Source organism: Eschrichtius robustus, chromosome 11, assembly GCF_028021215.1.
Source record: "Eschrichtius robustus isolate mEscRob2 chromosome 11, mEscRob2.pri, whole genome shotgun sequence".
Classification (NCBI taxonomy): Eukaryota; Metazoa; Chordata; class Mammalia; order Artiodactyla; family Eschrichtiidae; genus Eschrichtius; species Eschrichtius robustus.
The window spans coordinates 64,712,952-64,733,393 of record NC_090834.1 but is presented as its reverse complement, the minus strand read 5'-3'; the positions used below and the strand labels follow the sequence as shown (position 1 = coordinate 64,733,393).

The 20,442-nt window shown below is 43.8% G+C and overlaps 1 protein-coding gene across 1 annotated transcript in view; it reads right to left on the bottom strand.

Moving 5' to 3' along the window:
* The window catches only part of DNHD1 (dynein heavy chain domain 1), a 74,271-nt gene that overhangs the window by 6,988 nt on the left and 46,841 nt on the right, over positions 1 to 20,442 (bottom strand). Inside the window, 8 exon segments of the mRNA XM_068556821.1 lie at positions 4,585 to 5,056; positions 5,273 to 5,704; positions 5,830 to 6,012; positions 6,262 to 6,411; positions 9,904 to 10,006; positions 10,082 to 10,286; positions 10,485 to 10,693; positions 10,888 to 12,484. Of these exon segments, the coding sequence (XP_068412922.1) occupies positions 4,585 to 5,056; positions 5,273 to 5,704; positions 5,830 to 6,012; positions 6,262 to 6,411; positions 9,904 to 10,006; positions 10,082 to 10,286; positions 10,485 to 10,693; positions 10,888 to 12,484 (3,351 nt within the window).

The following is a 20,442-nucleotide window of genomic DNA, read 5'->3' as shown; positions in this document are numbered from 1 at the left end:
TAGCCCCCGCTTGCTGCGACTAGAGAAAGCCCGCATGCAGCAACAAAGACCCAACTCAGCCAAAAATAAATAAATTCATTAATTATTTTAAAAAAGACTAAAATCACTGGGGCTGCAGTGCTCATCTGGGACTTGCGTGCTCTTCCAGGCTTATTATTTTGGTGTTTTTTGTTTGTTTTTGTTGTTTTATTGAAGTATTGAAGTATAGCTTATTTACAATGTTGTGATAGTTTCAGGTGTACAGCAAAGTGATTCAGATATATATATAGATATATATATATATACACATATATACGTATATATATATTTATTCTTTTTCAGATTCTTTTCCATTATAGGTTATTATAAGATATTGAATATAATTCCCTGTGCTATACTGTAGGTCCTTGTTGTTTATCTATTTTATACATAGTGGTGTGTATCTGTTAGTCCCAAACTCCTAATTTATCCTCCCCGCTCCTTCCCCTTTGGTAACCATGACTTTGTTTTCTATGTCTGTATGTCTATTTCTGTTTTGTAAATAAGTTCGTTTGTATGTTTTTTTATTGATTCCACATATAAGTGGTGTCATATGATATTTGTCTTTCTCTGTCTGACTTGCTTCACTTAGTATGATAAGCTCTAGGTCCGTCCATGTTGCTGCAAATGGCATTATTTGCACATGTATATATATATATATACATATATATATACATATATATATATATATATATATATATATATATATATACATATATATATATATACATACATATATATATATATATATATGTATATATATATATACACACACACACACACACACACACACACACACACACACACCACATCTTCTTTATCTGTCGATGGACATTTAGGTTGCTTCCATGTCTTGTCTATTGTAAATAGTGCTGCTATGCATACTGGCGTACATATATCTTTTCAACAAGGGATTAATATCCAAAATATACAAACAGCTCATAGAGCTCAATATCAAAAAACAAACAAACAAACAAAAAACGGGGACATCCCTGGTGGCACAGTGGTTAAGAATCTGCCTGCCAATGCAAGGTACATGGGTTCAAGCCCTGGTCCAAGAAGCTCCCACATGCTGTGGAGCAACTAAGCCCACGTGCCACAACTACTGAGCCTGCACTCTAGAGCCCGTGAGCCACAGCTACTGAGCCCGTGTGCTACAACTACTGAAGCCTGCCCGCCTAGAACCCTTGCTCTGCAACAAGAGAAGCCACCACAATGAGAAGCCCGTGCACTGCAACGAAGAGTAGCCCCGCTTGCCACAACTAGAGAAAGCCTGCACGCAGCAACGAAGACTCAAAGCAGCCAAACCAAAACAGAAGCCAACCCAGTCAAAAAATGGGCATTTTAAGGTCAATTGATTAGCAACCTTAATTACATCTGCAAAGTCTCTCTTGCCATGTAACATAATTATGGAGTAACATCAGAGGACAAAGGTGATGGGGGCCAAATTCTGCCTAGAGCATTTGGCTATTGAGATTTCTGGAAGATCTTTTGTTTTCCTGATGAAGGGGACAGAATTGGCTAGGAGGAACTCTGACACGATGCTTGGAGGGATAGCAGCATTTGATAGCAAACATGGTGGCTTAAAACAACAGAAACTTATTCTCTCAGAGTTCTGGAGGCCAGAAATCCAAAATCAAGACGTTGGCAAGGCTGCACTTCTTCGGAAGGCTTCAAGGAAGACTCCTTTCTTGCCTCCTCCAGCTTCTGGTGGTTCTAGGAGTTCCTTGGCTCGTGGCTACATAATTCCACTATCTCTCCATCTTCACACGGCCTTCCTCTGTGTACCTATGCCTTCTCTTCTGCCTCTTATACAGACACTTGTCATTGGACTTAGGCCAACCCTTGGAAATCTAGGATGGTCTCATTGCAAGACCCTGAGCTTAATTACATCTGCAAAGACTCTTTTTCCAAAAAAGGTCACATTCATAGGTTCTGGAGGTTAGGATGTGGATATAACTTTTGGGTGTACACCATTCAACCCACTACAATGTGATAAATGAACATACCAAGGATCATAGGTCAGAAAGGTAGAAGATTCTGGGTGCTTGAAGTCAACACTTAAGCCCTGTACCTGTTTATCCCAGTCCATCTTATAATGTGAGATGAATAAATCCCATGGTGAGCTGGATTTTTGTTACTGGCAGTGAGAGCATTCCTAACTGGTACAGCACACTGGGGAGTAAGGGCAAATGAGGATTTTTCTTTTCCCTGCTGGGAAGGTAGTTAGGCTGTGTGGTGGGTAAGAAGTTAGCTTATCTCATGGGACTTGGACCATGTGCTCACTGAACTTCAGTGGATTTAGTAGAAAATACTGGAGCATGCTGGCTACTTCTCTACTTAGATGAGAGAAACAACCTCCAGAAAAAACTTTCAGGGAATTCCTTTCTTCTCATATCAAGAAATTTCAGATCACACATGATCAGATACTCATGCAACTTGCTGATTTACAAAAAATGATTCTGTATATCATGTCACATGGAATAGGAAATTATGGGCTATTGGAGGAGCCTGGAAAATCAGGGAAGCCTCCAGGTTCATCCGAAGCACTTCTCTCTATGCATTCCCTGCTTGACAAGAAATAGTCTCCCTCCCCCTTTTGATTTGCATACAGCCCAAATAGGGGCTCCACTCCATGGCCAGTTAGCCTAAGCTCACTACTCAGACTATTTTCTTACTACAGCTCTGAGGTGAAGGCCAAGGTTTAGATGGATGACAGTTACACTAAGGCTTAGTGGAATTTGTGGAGCCCCCAGAACCAATGTTAAGAGACAGAAGCCAGAAGCTGGGGTTTAAATTCAATAATGAGACTGTATCAAGATTTCTGGCATCTGTTAATAGCTAATAGAGTCCTTACAAATGAAATCTGCAGGAAAAAAGATGAGAGATTTTAAGGGATTAGCTGGAAAATCTCCCATCTGGTAACAAGTGATCTGTGTTTGCTTAATTTTAAGGCAAATCCTAAGCCCCCATGCCCATTCCAATAGGAAGTGGACATTTATGGCATAACGGCTATGAACAGGGGACTTTTGCCCAACTTTCCTCTCACAGATAGCCCTGGGGACAATGGGCAAGGAAAATTATGCTATTCATCAGAACTCAGGGCAGCTGAACTGGCTGTCCAAGAACTCACTCCAGTGAGTTCCATTAGCCAGTGAAATGATGCTAATCATTTGTCTTACTGTATCTGTCTAGCATTGTACAGTACATGCTAGAGACCAATATACAGCGTGCACTTCTTACCCTTTCCAAGTTTCTAAACAGAAGTTTATTATAGTTATCTTGATTTGATTTTGCTTCACTTTGCATATCAGGTGTATTGGTATGGTGAGATTCAGCGTGTCATGTAGCATAGGTTACAGAATCATGAAGAGCCACATCCAGATCTGATCAAGAGCAACAAACATCATTCAGAGTTTCAGGACTCAGAATTGGATATAGCAGCTAGATGTTTCTTTCAGGGTGTCTCTTATTAGAGAGGGGGTAAATTAATTTATAGATACACATGTGATAGCTGTATAATGGACGTTTTTGTAATGGAGTATGGGAACAACAGAGAGACAGAAAGTTGTGCTGGACAGCCAAGGGATGCACGGTAATAATGACAGCAGTAATATATTGGTAGTAATAATGACTAATGTTTTTGAGAACTTATTATGTATTAGGCACTGTGTGAACTCTTTCTTCATGAATTATCTTAATACTCACAACAATTTATGAGATGGGTATAATTAAGACCCTCATTTTATTGGCAAATAAACTTGGGCTTAGAGAGGTTAAATAACTTGCCTGGGTCACACAGCTAACAAAGGACAGATATTTGACCCAGATAGTCTGCTTATAGAGCCCCTGTTACAGACAAATTTATTATACACCTTCTATTCTAGATGTCTATTGCTCTTACCAGTACAACCCTCAACCCCTTCTTCTGGGAAATAAACACTCTCCCTTCCCCTAGGAAATGCTCCTTCTGATGCTCTACCCAGATGGGTCCCTGATCCAAGCAGGACCGATAGAAATATTTCCCCAGAATTCATGAACATGCGATAAATTTGGGTAGTAAAGCTCTGAGTTGTAGTTCAAGTTTCTAATAGTGCTGAGCAGATCAGGATGCGGAAGATCATGGTCAGCCACGTAGATTCAGAATCATTGCAGTATGGGCCCAAAAATGTAAATGTGACCTAATTTATTAATATCATGTTGGCTGGGGACTTCCCTGGTGGTCCAGTGGGTAAGACTCCGTGCTCCCAATGCAGGGGGCCCGGGTTCGATCCCTGGTCAGGGGACTAGACCCCGCACGCATGCCGCAGCTAAGAGTCTGCGTGCTGCAACTAAAAGATCCTGCACGCCGCAACTAAAGATCCCACGTGCCGCAACCAAGACCCGGCAGAGCCAAAATAAATAAATAAATATTTTTTAAAAATATCATGTTGGCTGATGGAATCTGGGATACCCTGGCCATAAAAATTTAGTGTCTTCATTATGAAAGGGAAGAGCACATGTGGCTGAGAGTGTTGGGCAGCTCAGACACCCAAGATGCACTGGGTTTACTATCCCTGGCTTTACCTCTGCCTTTGGTGGGACCTGTGGCCAAGCATCCAGCCTCTTCTAGAGGCAGTGGGTTCAGCCAGATGAGGGCCTGGTTGCTGGGGTCAAGCAGCAGGGGCCAACGGCAACTGAAGTAGTGAGTGTGACTTCGCAGAAGTAGGCCTGCCAGGCGGGCTGACTTTGCCTGGGGCTTCAGGTCTCGGTCCCACTGTAACTGTTCGGATTCAGAGCTCAGCAAGGCCAGAAGGCTGAAGGGAGAGCGTGTGGAGAGCGGGGGTTTCTTTGGTGGCGTGATGACAGATTTCTGCATCTGCTTCAGTGCCTGTGCCACGTCATCTGGGCCCAGCGGCTCCTGACAGCCCCTACAGAGAGCCAGCCACTTGTCGAGTAGCTCCTGGCGCCGCACTGGTGGGAAGGGACCCAGGTAGCTGATGGCAGCTGAACACAAGACAGCATCTCCAAACACAGTCGTGCAGTGCCCCTTCAACTTCTGGTGTGGAAGGGAAGACCAGAGGGTGTGTAGGCCAGCGGGGAGGGTAGAGGCAGAGGGTCTGGCAGAGAGGGAGCAAGGCAGGGTGTGGAGGAAAGCGTGGCAAGGAGGGCGGAGTGGGACAGAAGAAGGCAGTGAGGGCACGGGGAGGAGCAGAGGAGTGGGACTGTGGTGCCAAAATGGACTTTAGGGGGCAGCCTAGGAGGGGCTGGTTACCTGGAGCTCTGTAGTCCAGGAATGCATGGGCGTGAGCAGTGCAGCCTTGATGGGCCACCTGTGATGATGGCCACACTGAGCCTGGCTGAGTTTCTCTGCCACATGCTTGTGGGAAGCCTGGGCATCTTCCAGCTTCTTGGACAGGGCCAAACTGTACGCTAGGATCTCCTGGGCCTGGAACTGGTACTGGCCCAGGCGGGCCTGCTCCCGAGCCAGTGTCGCCTCCACCTGCCGCAACAGCAGGCCTGTGGGCAGTCCTCGGCGCCGTGCCAGCCCGTAGCACAGAACGGCCCAGAGCCAGGCTGCCAGCCTTGCTGCAGGTGTGCTCACTGCCCGCAAGGCTGCATCGCTCATGCCTGGAGCCTTCAGAGCTAGGTTTAACTTTATCATCTCTGAGTCTGTCATCTTCTCCTTGGGGAAGAACACCAGCTCCTGGGAGAGTGTGTGTTAAGAAGGGTGGGGGAAGACATAGGTGCTCTGAACCTTGCCCCACAGCCTTGCCAAGTCTCCCCTCCATGCCTCTACTCTCCTCCTCCATTGCGCCCCACATTCCCTACCTGATAAAAATCCTCAGTGCATAGCAGCTGCTTGGCACTGGCCCAGCCTGTTTCGCGGTGGAAGAGGTCACACAGAGCATCAGTCACCTGGACCACAGATTCTGGTGGCGCTCGATAGCTCCGTATCTCCTCAAAGTCAGCCACCTGCAGCTGGCTCAGGGGCCCCAGAAATGCCTTGCCCATCTGAATGAGGAGAGATGGGCTCTTGAAGTGAGCTCCCAGAATGTCCTCTTTCTTCAGTGTATTTCCAGGAGGGATCATCTTCTCCTAGGGTCCCCTAAGGGACCATACCCCAAGCCATCTTATTACCTTTACCCCCTCCCCCAGGAGACTTCATGAGAAGTCAACCCATCCTCTCCTCTGGGCATCCTATGAGGGGTTGTCCTCTTCCAAGAGAGGAGCAGTGCCGGGCAGGCAGCAGGAAGAGCCCACCTGCTCCAGGAAAGCCTCATGCTGAGCCCGCAGGGCATCCCGCTGCTTGGTCAGGTTCTCAATGAGGTTCTCCTGCTGCCGACACTCTGCCAGCTGCCGCTTGTGCAGAAGCTTGTTTTGGTCTAGCTGATGATGCAGTCTGCCGAGGCTCTGTGAACAAAGTTCAGGCTCTGTAGCTCTAGATCCCGGGCCAGGTGGGACTACCCCAAGGGAAGACCCCATGGGCTTGGACTCAGGCGTACTCCTCACTCAATAGTCAGGGTGACCAAGCTGAACTCCAAATAGGCCACAGATACATGCTGAGCTCTGAAAGTGTCATTTTCTCATCTGTGAGTTATACATGTAGTAATGCAGCCTCGAGTGGGTGGGTGCTTCTCCTGACCTACCATACAGGCCCAGGAAGTCTGAGTCCAAAGCCTGCACACTAACCACCGGGCTACACTCTTACTTGACCCATTAGTGGCATTTGCCACAGAGGACAGCTACCCCCCTCTTGAACATTCTCCTCCCTTGACTTTCATGAGCCCGTGTTCTTCTTTGGCTTTCTCCAGCTTCTGTGGCTGCTCTTTCTCAGTCTCTTCCTCTGCCATCCCTTAAATATTTCTCAGAAATTTTTTCAGGGCCCCCTTCTCTTCTCAGCCTACACTTCTGGGCACCCTCCTTAATCTCATGGCTCTGAGTACCACTTATACCGTAACAACTTCCAAATCTTCATATCTAGCCAGATTCTTTCCCAAGACCCACACCCCCGTATCCATCCGCTTAGTGGGAATCTCCTCTTCGGTGTCTCACAGGCCCCTCAGACTCCACGTGTCCAGAAGTGAACGTATTAGCTATGCCTCCTCAGATGTCTTGCAATCTTACCCATCTTTTCATGTGTTCTTTTCTCAGAGAACTGGCAAAATACATCGAAGTTTCCCAAGGAAGAGACCTAATTGTTACCCTGACTCCATCTCTTCTAGTCCCCCAAACCCAACCCATCTTCAAGGTCTTTTGGTTCCACCTCCTAAACGTCTCTCGTATCTACTCCCATCCCCAACACCATCATTCACGCCCATGCTGTCTCACTCCTGACCTTCTGCACTGGCTTCCTAACTCCTACTCCCCATCCTCTAACTGGCTTTTCATGCTGCAGCCTAATTGGTTTTCTCAAAGCCAAATATCGTATCATCATGTCCCTTAACACTTGCCACTTTTTTTCATTGGGTTTACAACGCCTCCATGACCAGGAGGCCTCTACTCATCTTTCCAACCTCATTTCCTTTTCCTCTCCCAGCACTCTGCTCTCCAGCCATTCCTGACTTTCAGCTCCTCCAACGTGGCACACAGCCTCTTGCCTCTGGGCCTTTGCACCTGCTGTTACTACAGCTTGTGACACTCTTCCCAAACCCTTTTATACATAATCTTACCTAACCTTCAGGTATCAACCTTGATACTTCATTCATTTGTTTACATATTTAAGGAATACTTTTGAACACCTGCCGTGTTCTACACGTGCCTCTGTGCTACATACTGTGTGGCACTGTGCTTTCTCTAGAAAGTCTTTCTTGATACTTCAGAGCACCCTGGACTTGCTCTGTTATAACACACTGTTTTGTAATCGCCTGCATGAGCCTATATCTTCCAGTAGACTAGGCACCACGAAGGCAAGGGCAGTGTCTTATCTTTCTTATTAGGAGGCAATCTAATACATGATAACATTTATTGGGCTCTTGCTATGTGCTGGCACTTTGAAGTGCTTTACATGTAAGATCTCATTTAATTCTCATCCTAACCTCTCTGGATCTGAGTTTTCTCATCTGTAACACGGAAGAAAGGATGGCCTCCTTAGAAAAGTTGAGGCGAAACTTCTATCTATCTAGATGTAAGCATAGATGTAGACATGGACAAAAATATTAATGAGTGCTCGGACAAAAAATATGGAGTTCAATTAATTTTTGTTGAGTACAGTAATAAATAAATGAACCAATTGAATATGAGAGGGAAAAGAGATGGAGAGGTCCAGAATGACTCCTGGGATTTAGCTTAAATGACTAAGTGGATGGTGGTGCCATTTCCTGAGGTAGACAACATTGAAAGAAGTACACACCATTATGGCTGTTGAGTGAATGCCCCTGAGACTATGAAAATCTCATATCCAGATTTTGGGGTTCTTATGTTGTGCTCTGATGTAACTGACCCAGGGATCAAAGAATAATAACACCCCTAAGCCATATCAACAATTCCTGGTATTATCCATTTTGGGAAAACGTAAGGCCCAAGACAAGAAACTGAAATTTGGAAAACATGGGAAAGAGGACTCCTGTCCATCTATGAACTTCTCAATTTTTTGCATCTCAACTGAGTCTTCATGTTTAATCTAAGCTAGTGACCTTCTGTGGCTGATGGTAGGCGGGCACCAGTACTATGAGGACTGCACAGAACACATGTGGAGTAGACACATGTACTTAGACACAATGTAAGCCATGCCCCTGGAGTTGTGCAACACTGGATGACAGCCCTGAGGGCACCCATCAGAAGAGGCGGGTTAGGCATTGGGAGCTGGAAGCCCTGAAAGCCCAGTAGAAAGTAACTCAGATTATCTGCTCATAAGTTGATCACTAGTTTACTTCACTGTAGTTATCCCTGAACCTTCATCAAAAAGTCTTGTGTAGCAGGAAGGAAAAAAAAAAAAAAATGCAGTTTCAGAATTCCTCTTATTAAAAACAAAACGAAAGAAAAAAGTGTCTTTATTTTAGAAAAACACTATTAACTAAGAGTGTTTGACTATAGAAGGTGTGATGACCCCACTGCTACCAGTTTTAGCTAGATATGAGCGGTTTGTTTATTCAAAGAAGAAATTGCTCTGTATAAGAAAGCAACAGGATTTAGGGTTTGGACTAGAAAGAAAAACCTCTTATTACATGAGCACTGTATTTGGGGAGCTCTAAAGGAAAAGTGGGGTGGCTGAATAGCATTGCGGAACAGTATTGTGGAGATGGGGGGAGGAGAGAAAAGTCCGTCACTAGCAAATGCCCTGTAGAGGAAGGTGACAGAGAAAAATTCAGGACACTGAGCTCTAGTATGCCATTTAATCTATTTCTGGTTCTGTTCTAGAATGTAAATGGCCCCCACAGCCATCTCCCATCCGCTGTACATAACAGTGTATATTTTTATATATACAGTGTATATATTTGTGTATTTGGTGCTTTTGTGGAAGGAAGCCGTGCAGGGACAAAGCAGCATGAGAAGAGAGGACAGCTACAGGAGGTGTGCCAACTAGCAGTGATAGAGAATCCAGGAGAAGAGGATTACAATGAGAGGGGACCATGAGGATGTAATCCTGCCCCATCCCCAGTGGGGATCTCTGGAGAGCTTGGGGAGCATACTGAAATTCACACAGTCAAGGTACTAGGGACAACCAGAAGCAGACACTTGGGTTTCATGTGTTTAGAGGAACCAGCCCGATCTCAGCTGCGCCATGGGGAACTTTGAGCCTGAGCTCTAAAGGAGGAGGTGGCAGGAATTAGGGAGATCCCCTGGGGAAAGGGGGACTCTCAGGAGACAAGAACTAAGGTTCCGTCTGTATGGTTCCTCCAAAGTCCCCGTTTGGGCTCCTGCTTTGACCCTACTGTGCACGCCTCAAAATCCTCTCCCCTTTACCTTGCGGGAGTCTTTCAGCTGCTGCTCCAAGCTGACGACCAGGTTGGCGTGGGCACTGTGCTGCTCAGTCAGCATCCTCAGGTTTCCCAGGGCATCCTGGATCCTGAAGACACAGTGTGCCAGTGAGTGGACCTGAGGGAGCAGAAGGAGGTACGGGGGAGGGAATGGGGCCACTCACCGCCGGGCCTTGTTCTTAATCTGCAGGGTCATCTGTTGCTGCAGCAGCACAAAGTTGTCCAGGAAGTCCAGGAAGGCCTTGGGGGTGACGAGAGGCAATTCCGGGCACAGGTGCCCGTGGTAGCTGGCAGCCGAAAGGTGGATGAGAGCCATGGATTTGGCCACACTGGGAACTGAGGCCTGAAGGTCTGGGCACTTCAAGAAGTCTGAAACAGGCATGGCTTTAGCCTGGACTTGTGAGTTCGTAGGGGAAGAAATGACAGAGACCCTCTCCTGGCTCAGGAAGGAGGGCAGAAGAGGTGAAGGGGGCTCAACTAGGTTCTAGAGAGAGAGACTGACCTAATTAATAATCCTCTTTAGAACCTGGTCAAGATGAGTGGCAAGGACAGGTAAAAAGGGCTCACCGTCATCAAGGGGTGGGCTCTGAGCACCCTCCAGATGGTGCTGGGCCACACTGACCAGGGAATCTTGGTCCCAGGGTTCATAGCAGTCAGTGCTGGCGATGGCCAGTTGAAGGAGCCTCAGGAAAAGGGTGGAGGGCAGCTGTTTGTGGGCCTGGTCATCTCCGATCAGGATGAACATGTGCAGGTGGCTGCACACCTGCTGGTAGAACCTGTGGGGCAGGAGCTCAGATACCGTCCTCCGCTTTATCCCTGTTTGCCCATCTAGGTCCCCATCCCAACCTGACGCCTCAGCCCTGCTCTCCTGTGCCCTCACAGTAGCCCTTCGGTTTTGTGGGGGGTTTTGGCCTTTGGCCAGGGTGGGGCAAGAGCAGAGCAGCCCCTAGCTTGGGGTTCTTGGCCTCACCTCTGCAGCAGCATTTCCTTCTTGACGTTCTGCTTGACACTAAGGTTGTCCCTGGGGAGTTGTTCTTCAATGTTGTCCAGATCTGCCTCTGTGTACTGGTCAGGGAACCTGCCTGAGGTTGCCAGGGCCAGCAGGCGATGAAGGGTAGTGAGATTCACACCCTTGGGCACCAGCAGGGCCACTGGCTGGCCTAACATGCCAGCATGCCAGCTGGCATCCCGTAGACACTGGAGAACGGCCTCCTCTGATCCATGTGGCAGATGGAAGAGGCGGGCCTGACAAATGCTAGCAGCCAGAGTGACGGCAGTACGGCGCCCAGTCCCCTGAGCCCCCGAGAGCAGGAGGCCATGCTGCCTGGGCCTGGCTAGCACCCGGACCAGGCGGGCCACGTGCTGGGCCATCGAGCGGCACCGGGCCAGGTGGGGGCTCAGCTTCAGCTGCGCAGCTGATGCGGCCAGCTGCTCCTCCAGGCTCACCCACTGCCGTTCCAGGTACAAGTTGGAGCTCTCCGAGTTGGACCGTAGTATCAGTTCCTGACTGAAGACCAGGTCTGAGGGCTTTTCCTGGGGACAGAGCAGTAGCACTGGGAACAACAGGGGGGAGGTCACGTCTGCCTGGGTTGTCTTCTGCCACCAGTTCTTGGATCTGTTATTCAGCTGGAGTTTGTAGCTGGAGGTCCCTGTGCCTTCCTCCTGGCTTATCTTCTGACTTAAGCTCCCTGTGGTCGCCCTCTTTACTGGTGCTCTGGATGGTGCTGAATCATTGGACAGTGAGCCTGTGGCCTGAAGGCCGCACGGGTCCTCCTCCTCCTCGGTCTCACCGCCGCTGTTGCTCAAGTCCTCCCACTGGGCCAGCTCCCCTTCGGATTCCACTTCAGGCACCCTCTCTTCCTCCTCCTCCTCCTCGTAGCCCTTGCCCAAGCTCTGGGGCGCTGGCCCACAGCAGAAAACATTCTGAGCTACCTCTAGGAGCAGGTTGGCACAGAAGGAGCGTTCCCTGGGGCTGTCCAGCCGGTCACAAAAGGTTCTCTGTGCCTCATGCAACCAAAGACGCACTATGTTGCGCGTGGCCATCATGACTGCCAGGCGGGTGCCACGTAAGCCGGACACCCGGCGCAGGTGCTCCTGGTGGTTGGGACAATCCACAAAACCCCGGGAGCCCACCCTGGTGGGCAGCAGCTGCAGGCTGCCCAGCAGCTGGCTCACAGAGTGCAGGGAGAAGCGGTAGTGTGGGCGGAGGGGTGAGGGCAGAAAGCAGTTGCCCACCGCCTCCCAGGCCTCCACTGAGGCCCGGACCAGGGCTCTTGCTAGAACGCTCTCCTGCTCCACAGAGGGGAAGCTCTCGAGCCAGGCCTGGATGCTGGGCACGTGCCTGCTCAGCAGCGTGGCCAGGGTCACGCTGCCCAGGGCCAGCACGGTGAAGAGCCGAGAGAGGCGTGGGCACAGCGGGAGCTCGCAGAAGCCTGGCACTGTGGCAGTGGCGAGGAAGTTGACTATAGGCTGCAGCGTCTGCACCTCCAAGGTGCTGTGGGCATACACGGTGCCGTCTATGGCCTGGCGCAGAGTCTCCAACACTGGCTGACAGCTCTTCTCTGGGTCTGTGGGCCGTGAAGAATAACAGAGAGAACAGGCGTAAGTCCTCATGACAGTGTCACCCCACTCCTCCTCTCCCTGCCTCACTGGGTCTGCTCCTGGCACACACGGGGTTCTAAGGAATTTTATGCATCTGGTGTGTTGGGACTTGGTCATGTCTGAGTAAGTTCTTCTCTCTCCCTCGCACTCTCCTTAGGAGTGAGTGATTTTTTTCCCCTCTTCTGCCCCAAATCCTACCTCTAAGACCAATTACATATTCCTTAACTGAAGGTTAATGAGTGGGAAGGTTTGGAAACTGAGACTGATGGAAACATGATCTGACCACAATAGAGGGAAAAGTGCAATCATCACAGTCAAACATAGTTGAGTTATATCTCATGCACACTTTTATAAAGTCAACTTTATTAAGAAATTATTTATATAAAATAAAATGTACATATTTTAAATAGTTCAATGAGTTTTGACAAATGTGTATGCCTGTGTAACCACCACCCCAACGATACTTAGGACACTTTCATTGCCCCAGAAAGTTCCCTCATGCCCCGTCACAGTCAATCCCCTGTCACACTGTCCCAGGAATTTCTATCTGATCTGATTTCTATCACTATGCATTAGCTTTGCCTGTTCCAGAACTTCATATAAGGGAATCATACAGTATGTAGTTTACCGTGTCTGGCTTCTTTCACTCAGCATGATTTTGAGATTCATCCGTGTTTGGCGTGTATCAGTAGTTTGTTCTATTTCATTGCTGAGTGATGTTTCATTATGAAAATGTCACAATTTGTAGATCCACTGACACATTGATGGACTTTTACGTTGTTTCCAGGTTTTGACTATTCAGAATAATGCTATGAACATTCATGTATAAGTTTATTTGAGAACATACATGTGCTTTCATTTCACTTGGGTAAATACCTATGAGAAGAACAGCTGGGTCATATAGTAAGCATACATTTAATTTGTAAGAACTGTCACACTTTTTTTTTCCATAGTGGTTGTATCATTTTACACTACCAGCAAAGTGTGAGGGTTTCACTTTCTCCACATTTCACAATTATTATCGGTCTTTCTAATTATAATCTTTCTAGGTGTGAAGTACTGTCCCACGGTGGTTTTAATTTGCAGTTCACTGATGCCTAATAATATCGAGCACCTTTTCATGTGCTATTGGCCACTCATATATTTTTCTTTTGTGAAGTGTCTATTCAAGTCTTCGCCATTTTTTTAATGAAATTTTTCTTACTGAGTTATAAGAGCTTTTTATGTATTCTAGGTATAAGTCCTTTGTCAGATATATGTATCATGAATTTTTTCTATGGCTTATTTTTTCATTTTCTTAACAGTGTCTTGAAGGACATAGGTTTTTAATTTTGTATCTTAAGAAATCACTGCTTCTAACCAAGTTCACACAGATTTTTCTCCAATATTTTTTTAAGTTTTATAGTTTTAGCTTTTGCATTTAGGTCTATAATCCACTTATAATTGATTTTTGTGGATGTTGTGAGGTAGGATTCAAGGTTCATTTTTTTCCCCCCACACAGACATACAGTTGTTTCTGCCCCATTCACTGAAAAGACTATCCTTTCCCTCACTGAATTATCTTGACACACTTGTTGAAAACCAAATGATTGTATATTTGTTCCTTTAAGCTGTATCCATGTCCTTATATCAATATTACACTTTCTTGATTACTGTAACTGTATATAGCAAGTCTTGAAATCACTAGTGTAAGCCCTCCAACTTTGTTCTTCTTTTTCAAAGTTGTTTTGGCCCTTCTAGGTCTTTAGCACTTCCATATAAGTCTCAGAATGAGTCTGTCAATTCCTAAAAAAAAAAAAAAAAAGAAAAAGCCTGCCCAGATTTAGACTGGGATTACAGTTAATTTATAGATCCATTTGGGGAGAATGAGCACCTTAACGATGTTGACTCTTCTGATCTATGAACATGGTATAGCTCTTCATTTACTTAAATCTCCTTTATCTCAGCAATATTTAGTAATTTTCAGTGTATATCTTTCACTAAGTTTATTCCTAAATACTTTGAGCTTTTAGATGATATTTTAAATATTTAAAAATTTTGATTTCCAATTGTTTGTAATTAGGATATAGAAATAATAATGATTCAACAGATTGACTTTGTATGCTGTGACCCTGCTAAATTCACTTATTTATTCTAATAGTTTTGTAGTTTGTTTTTTTTTTTTTTTGATAGATTCCTTAGGACTCTCCGTGTAGTAAATCATGTTATATGCTAGTAGAGACAGTATTACTTTGTCTTTTCCAATTTTAAAGGCTTTTATTTCTTTTTCTTATTGCACTGATGTGGGTCTCTGGTGCACTATTGAATAGAAGCAGTGAGAGTGGACATTCTTGCTTGTGACTGATCTTATGGAGAAAGTGTTCAATATTTCACAATTAAGTATGTATTAGCTGTAGATTTTAATAGATGCCCTTCATCAAATTGAGAAAATTCCCTTCTTTTCCTAGTTTGCTGGGAGTTACCATAGTGTTGATCTTTTTTTTTTTTTGGCCGCACCGCAGCACGCAGGATCTTAGTTTCCCAACCAGGGATCAAACCCATGCCTCCTGCAATGGAAGCATGGAGTCCTAACCACTGGACCACCAGGGAATTCCCAATAGTGTTGAATTTTATCAAATGCATTTTCTTTATCTAATGAGGCGATGTTACACTTTTTCTCCTTTATTCTGTTAATGTCATGAATTACATTGATTTTTGAATGTTGAGTCAACTTTGCATTCTTGGGATATACCCTACTTGATCATAATGTGTTGTTCTTTTTATATGTTGCTGAATTTTACTTAATATCTCATTGAGGATTTTTTAAAATAAATTTATTTATTTTATTTATTTATTTTTGGCTGCATTGGGTCTTCATTGCTGCACGTGGGCTTTCTCTAGTTGCGGCGAGTGGGGGCTACTCTTTGTTGCAGTGTACGGGCTTCTCATTGCGGTGGCTTCTCTTGTTGAGGATTCCAGGCTCTAGGCGCACGGGCTTCAGTAGTTGTGGCACGCGGGCTCAGTAGTTGTGGCTCGCAGGCTCTAGAGCACAAGCTGAGTAGTTGTGGTGCACGGGCTTAGTTGCTCCACGGCATGTGGGATCTTCCCTGACTAGGGCTCAAATCCGTGTACCCTGCATTGGCAGGCGGATTCTTAACCACGGCGCCACCAGGGAAGTCCCTGAGGATTTATTTTTGCATTTATATTTATGAAAGATCATGGTCTATAATTTATTTTCTTGAAATATCTTTTCAGAACTTGGTATTAGGGTTATGGTGGCCTTATAAAATGAGTGGAAAAGCATTTACTCCATTTTCTGAAAACCTGTGTGTAAGTTTCCATTGTTTTCTTAAATATTGGATATAATTTAACTGTGTAACCTTCCGGGACTGGGGATGTTTATTATTATGAATTCAAATTTTTAATAGACGTATAGGGCTATTCATTTTCTATTCTTTTTCCTCTCGAGTCAGACTTTGATAAGTTGTGTTTATCAAGGCATCTGTCCATTTCATCTAAATTGCTAAATTTATTAGTATAAAGTTTTTCTCAATATTCCCTTGTTATCTTTTTTAACATCTTTAAAATAAAACCTCTTTCATTCCTGATGTTGATAATTTATATTTTCTCATTTTATTTCTTGATTTGTGTTACTTGGCGATTCATTTGATTTATCTTTTTCAAATTTTGGCTGTATTGATATTTTCTGTTGTTTGTGCTTTATTCCGTTTCATTGATCTTTATTATTTATCTCCTTCTAATTACTTTGGGCTTAACTTGCTCTTCTTTTTCTAGGTTCTTAAGCTGAAAATACAGATCACTGATTCCAAATTTTTCTTCTTTTCTAATATAAGCATTTAAAGCTATAAACTCTCTGAGCACTGCTTTAGCTACATCCTACAAATTTTGATGTGTTGTGTTTTCATTATTTTTCAGTTCAAAATATTTTCTGATTTCCCTTGGAGTTTCTTCTTTGATGCATGAGTTATTTAGAAGTGTGCTGTTTAATTTCAAAGAACTGGGGATTTTCTAGGTATCTTATTATTACTGGTTTTTATTGTTACAGTCAGAGAAAAATATTCTGTAAATTTTAATCCTTTGAAATTTATTGAGACTTATTTTATGCATATGGTCTGTCTTGGTGGATGTTCCATGTGCACTTGAAAAGAAAGTGCATTTTGCAGTTAGTGGGTATAGTGTTCTCTAAATGTCAATATGGTTGATAGTGTTATTCAGATCTATATTCTTATTTTCTCTATCCTTGTTCTATAAATTATTAAGAGAGGAGTGTTAAATCTCCTACTATGATTTTGAAGCATTACTTTTTAAAAAATATTTATTTATTTATTTTTGGCTGTGTTGGGTCTTCGTTGCCGCGCGTGGGCTTTCTCTAGTTGTGGCGAGAGGGGGCTGCTCTTCATTGCAGTGAGTGGGCTTCTCATTGCGGTGGCTTCTCTTGTTGCGGAGCATGGGCTCGAGGCAGCGCGGGCTTCAGTAGTTGTGGCTCGCGGGCTCTGGAGTGCAGGCTCAGTAGTTATGGTGCACAGACTTAGTTGCTCCACGGCATGTGGGACCTTCCCAGACCAGGGATTGAACCCGTGTCCCCTGCATTGGCAGGCAGATTCTTAACCACTGAGCCACCAGGGAAGGCCCCTTACTAGGATTTTGGACTTGTTATTTCTCCCTCATTTCTGTCCGTTTTTTTTCTTCATATATTTTGAAGCTCTGTTTTAGGTGCATACACATTTTTGACTTTTATGTCTTTCTGATTATTTGAATCTTTTGATTATGAGATCTCCAGCTCTCTATAATACACTTTGTCTTGAAGGACTTTCATATTATTATAGCCACACAACTTTCTTATGCATACTAGTTGTATGGTAAATATTTTGCCTTTAAAAGCATCTATCTGTGTTTTTAATTTAAAGTTATCTCTTAGATAGCATATAGCTACTTCTTACCTTTTCATCTAGTCTAACAAAGCTATCCTTTTATTTAGAGTGTTAGTCCATTTACATTTAATGTAATTACTGATACGGTTGGTTTAAAGTCCACCATATTGAGGCTCTTTAAAAAACTAAAAATAGAGTTACCACATGATCCAGCAATCCCACTCATGGGCATATTACCTGGAGAAAACCATAATTTGAAAAGATACATGCACCCCAGTGTTCACTGCAGCACTGTTTACAATAGCCAGGACATGGAAGCAACCTAAATGTCCATTGACAGAGGAATGGATAAAGAAGATGTGGTACATATATACAATGGAATATTACTCAGCCATAAAAAAGAACAAAATAAGGCCATTTGCAGCAACATGGATGGACCCAGAGATTGTCATATTGAGTGAAGTAAGTCAGCAACATGGATGGACCCAGAGATTGTCATATTGAGTGAAGTAAGTCAGACAGCGAAGGACAAATATCGTATGCTATCACATATGTGGAGTCTAAAACAAATGGTACAAATGAACTTATCTACAAAACAGAAATGGAGTTACAGATTTAGAAAACAATCTTATGGTTACCAGGGGGGAAGTGTGGGAGGGATAAATTGGGAGATTGGGATTGACATATACATCACTACTATATATAAAATAGATAACTAATAAGGACCTACTGTATAGCACAGGGAACTCTACTCAATACTCTGTAATGACCTATATGGGAAAAGAATCGAAAAAAGAGTGGATATATGTATATGTATAACTGATTCACTTTGTTGTACAGCTGAAAGTAACACAACGTTGTAAATCACCTATACTCCAATCAAAAATTTTAAAAAGTCCACCATATTGTTGTCTTCTATTTTTTTTATTCCACTGTTGCTCATTTCCTGCTTTCTTTCACATAACTTAAATATTTTTATACCCCACTGTATTTCCTTTATTGGCTTTTTTAGTTATACTCTTTGTTATTAGTATTTAGTGATTTCTCTAGGGCTAGCAATATGCCTCCTTAACTTCTCAGTACTTAGAAGTAACACTGTACCACTTCACACCTCATACCTAACCTTTCCCACTTCCTATTTCACCTTCCTATTTCACATTTCACAAATGTAAGAACCTTAGAATGGTATAAGTCAGTTGACTCACTGCTCCCCACCCTGTCCTTTTACTACTGTTCCAATTTTTTTCACTTCTACTTACATTGCCAACTCTATCTAACAATATTATTATTTTTGTTTTAAACTACCAGCTATCTTTAGAAGAAATTAAGAGACAAAAAATGGTTACTTATATGTACCCACATATTTACTGTCCCTGATGCTCTTCATTCTCTTCTGTAGATATGAGTTTCCATATGATATTATTTCCCTTCTACCTAAAGAAAATCTTTTAGCATTTCTTGTAGTACAATTCTGGCAGCAATGAATTTTCTCAGCTTTCATGTATCTGAAATATCTTTATTTTATCCTCATTTATAAAGGTTTCTTTACTCAGTAGAGAATTAGGGTGACAGGGTTTTGTTTTGTTTTTTCCCTTTTAGTACTTTAAAGATGTTGTACTGGGACTTCCCTGGTGGTCCAGTGGTAAAGAATCCACCTTCCAATACAGGGGACAAGGGTTTGATCCCAGGTCAGGGAACTAAGACCCCACATGCCGCGGGGCAACTAAGTCCACGCTCCACAACTACTGAGCTTGCCCGCCTCAGCTAGAGAGCCTGCGTGCCACAAACTACAGAGCTCACATGCTCTGGAACCTGCATGCCACATCTACAGAGCCCACACACCCTGAAGCCTGCATGCCACAACTAGAGATGAGAAAACCCACACACCACAACTAGAGAGAAGCCCGCCTGCCCGCCGCAACGAAAGATCCCCCGTGCCTCAACGAAGATCCCGTATGCCGCAACTAAGAGCCAACACAGCCAAAAATAAGTTAAAAAAAAAAGATGTTGTACCACCACCCTCAGGACTCTGTTATTTCTGATGAGAAGTTAACCATTTTTAATGTTGTTCATGTGTACATTATGTGTCTTTTCTTCCCTCTACTTTCAAAGTTTTTCTTTCTTTGGTTTTTCAGCAAGTTGACTAAGATGTTCCTAGATATGTTTTTCTTTTTATTATCCTACTTGGGGATAACTGAGATTTCTATATCTGAAAGTCAATATTTTTATAGAAATTTGGGAAAATGTAGGCCATTATTTCCTCAAAGATATTTTTCTGCCCTAGTCTCACTCTTCTTTCCTTCTGAAACTCCAACTATATATACATTGGATTGAAGCTCTTTTCATAGTCAATATTTTTCCACGCTTCAGGGTTCACTGACTCTTTCTTTTGCCATTTCCAATGTGCTGTTAAGCTACCCAGTAAATTTTTCATTTCAGTTATTGTATTTTCCAGTTCTACAATTTCCATTTAGTTGTTTTTAGTAGTTTCCATTCCTTTGCTGAGATTACCTCTATGTCCACTCATTAAGCTCATATTTTCCTTTCAGTACTTGGATGCTCTGAAACTCAACTTCTAGACCATCTCAGGCTCAGTTTTTTATTGACCATTTTCTCTTGACGGTGGGTCAGTTTTGTTTTGTTGTATGTATATTAATTTTCTACTTTATACTGGATGTTTTGGTGGCTTTCACCCAAGGACAGCTTTTACACTGCCAGCTGTGTATACTTCACTCTACAACATTGCTTACAATGTTTTCAACCTTCCTGTTGAAATCTTGTCTTGGTTGCCATTCACAGATCTGGCAGTACCACCTTTTACTCTTTCTATTATCCACTGACATCCTGATTTCTTGTGTGAGTTCACTGAGAAGGCCAAATAATTTAGTTGGAAGAAATTGCTGGTTTTTAGCCAAGCAGGCTTAAATTTTAATCTTGGTCTGATACTTACTGGCTAGAGTGTCTTGGTCAAGTTATAAAATCTCCCAGTTTCTTTATCTTTAAAATAATCATAACAAATCTCCATCTTATTAGGCTTTTATGAACACTAAAGA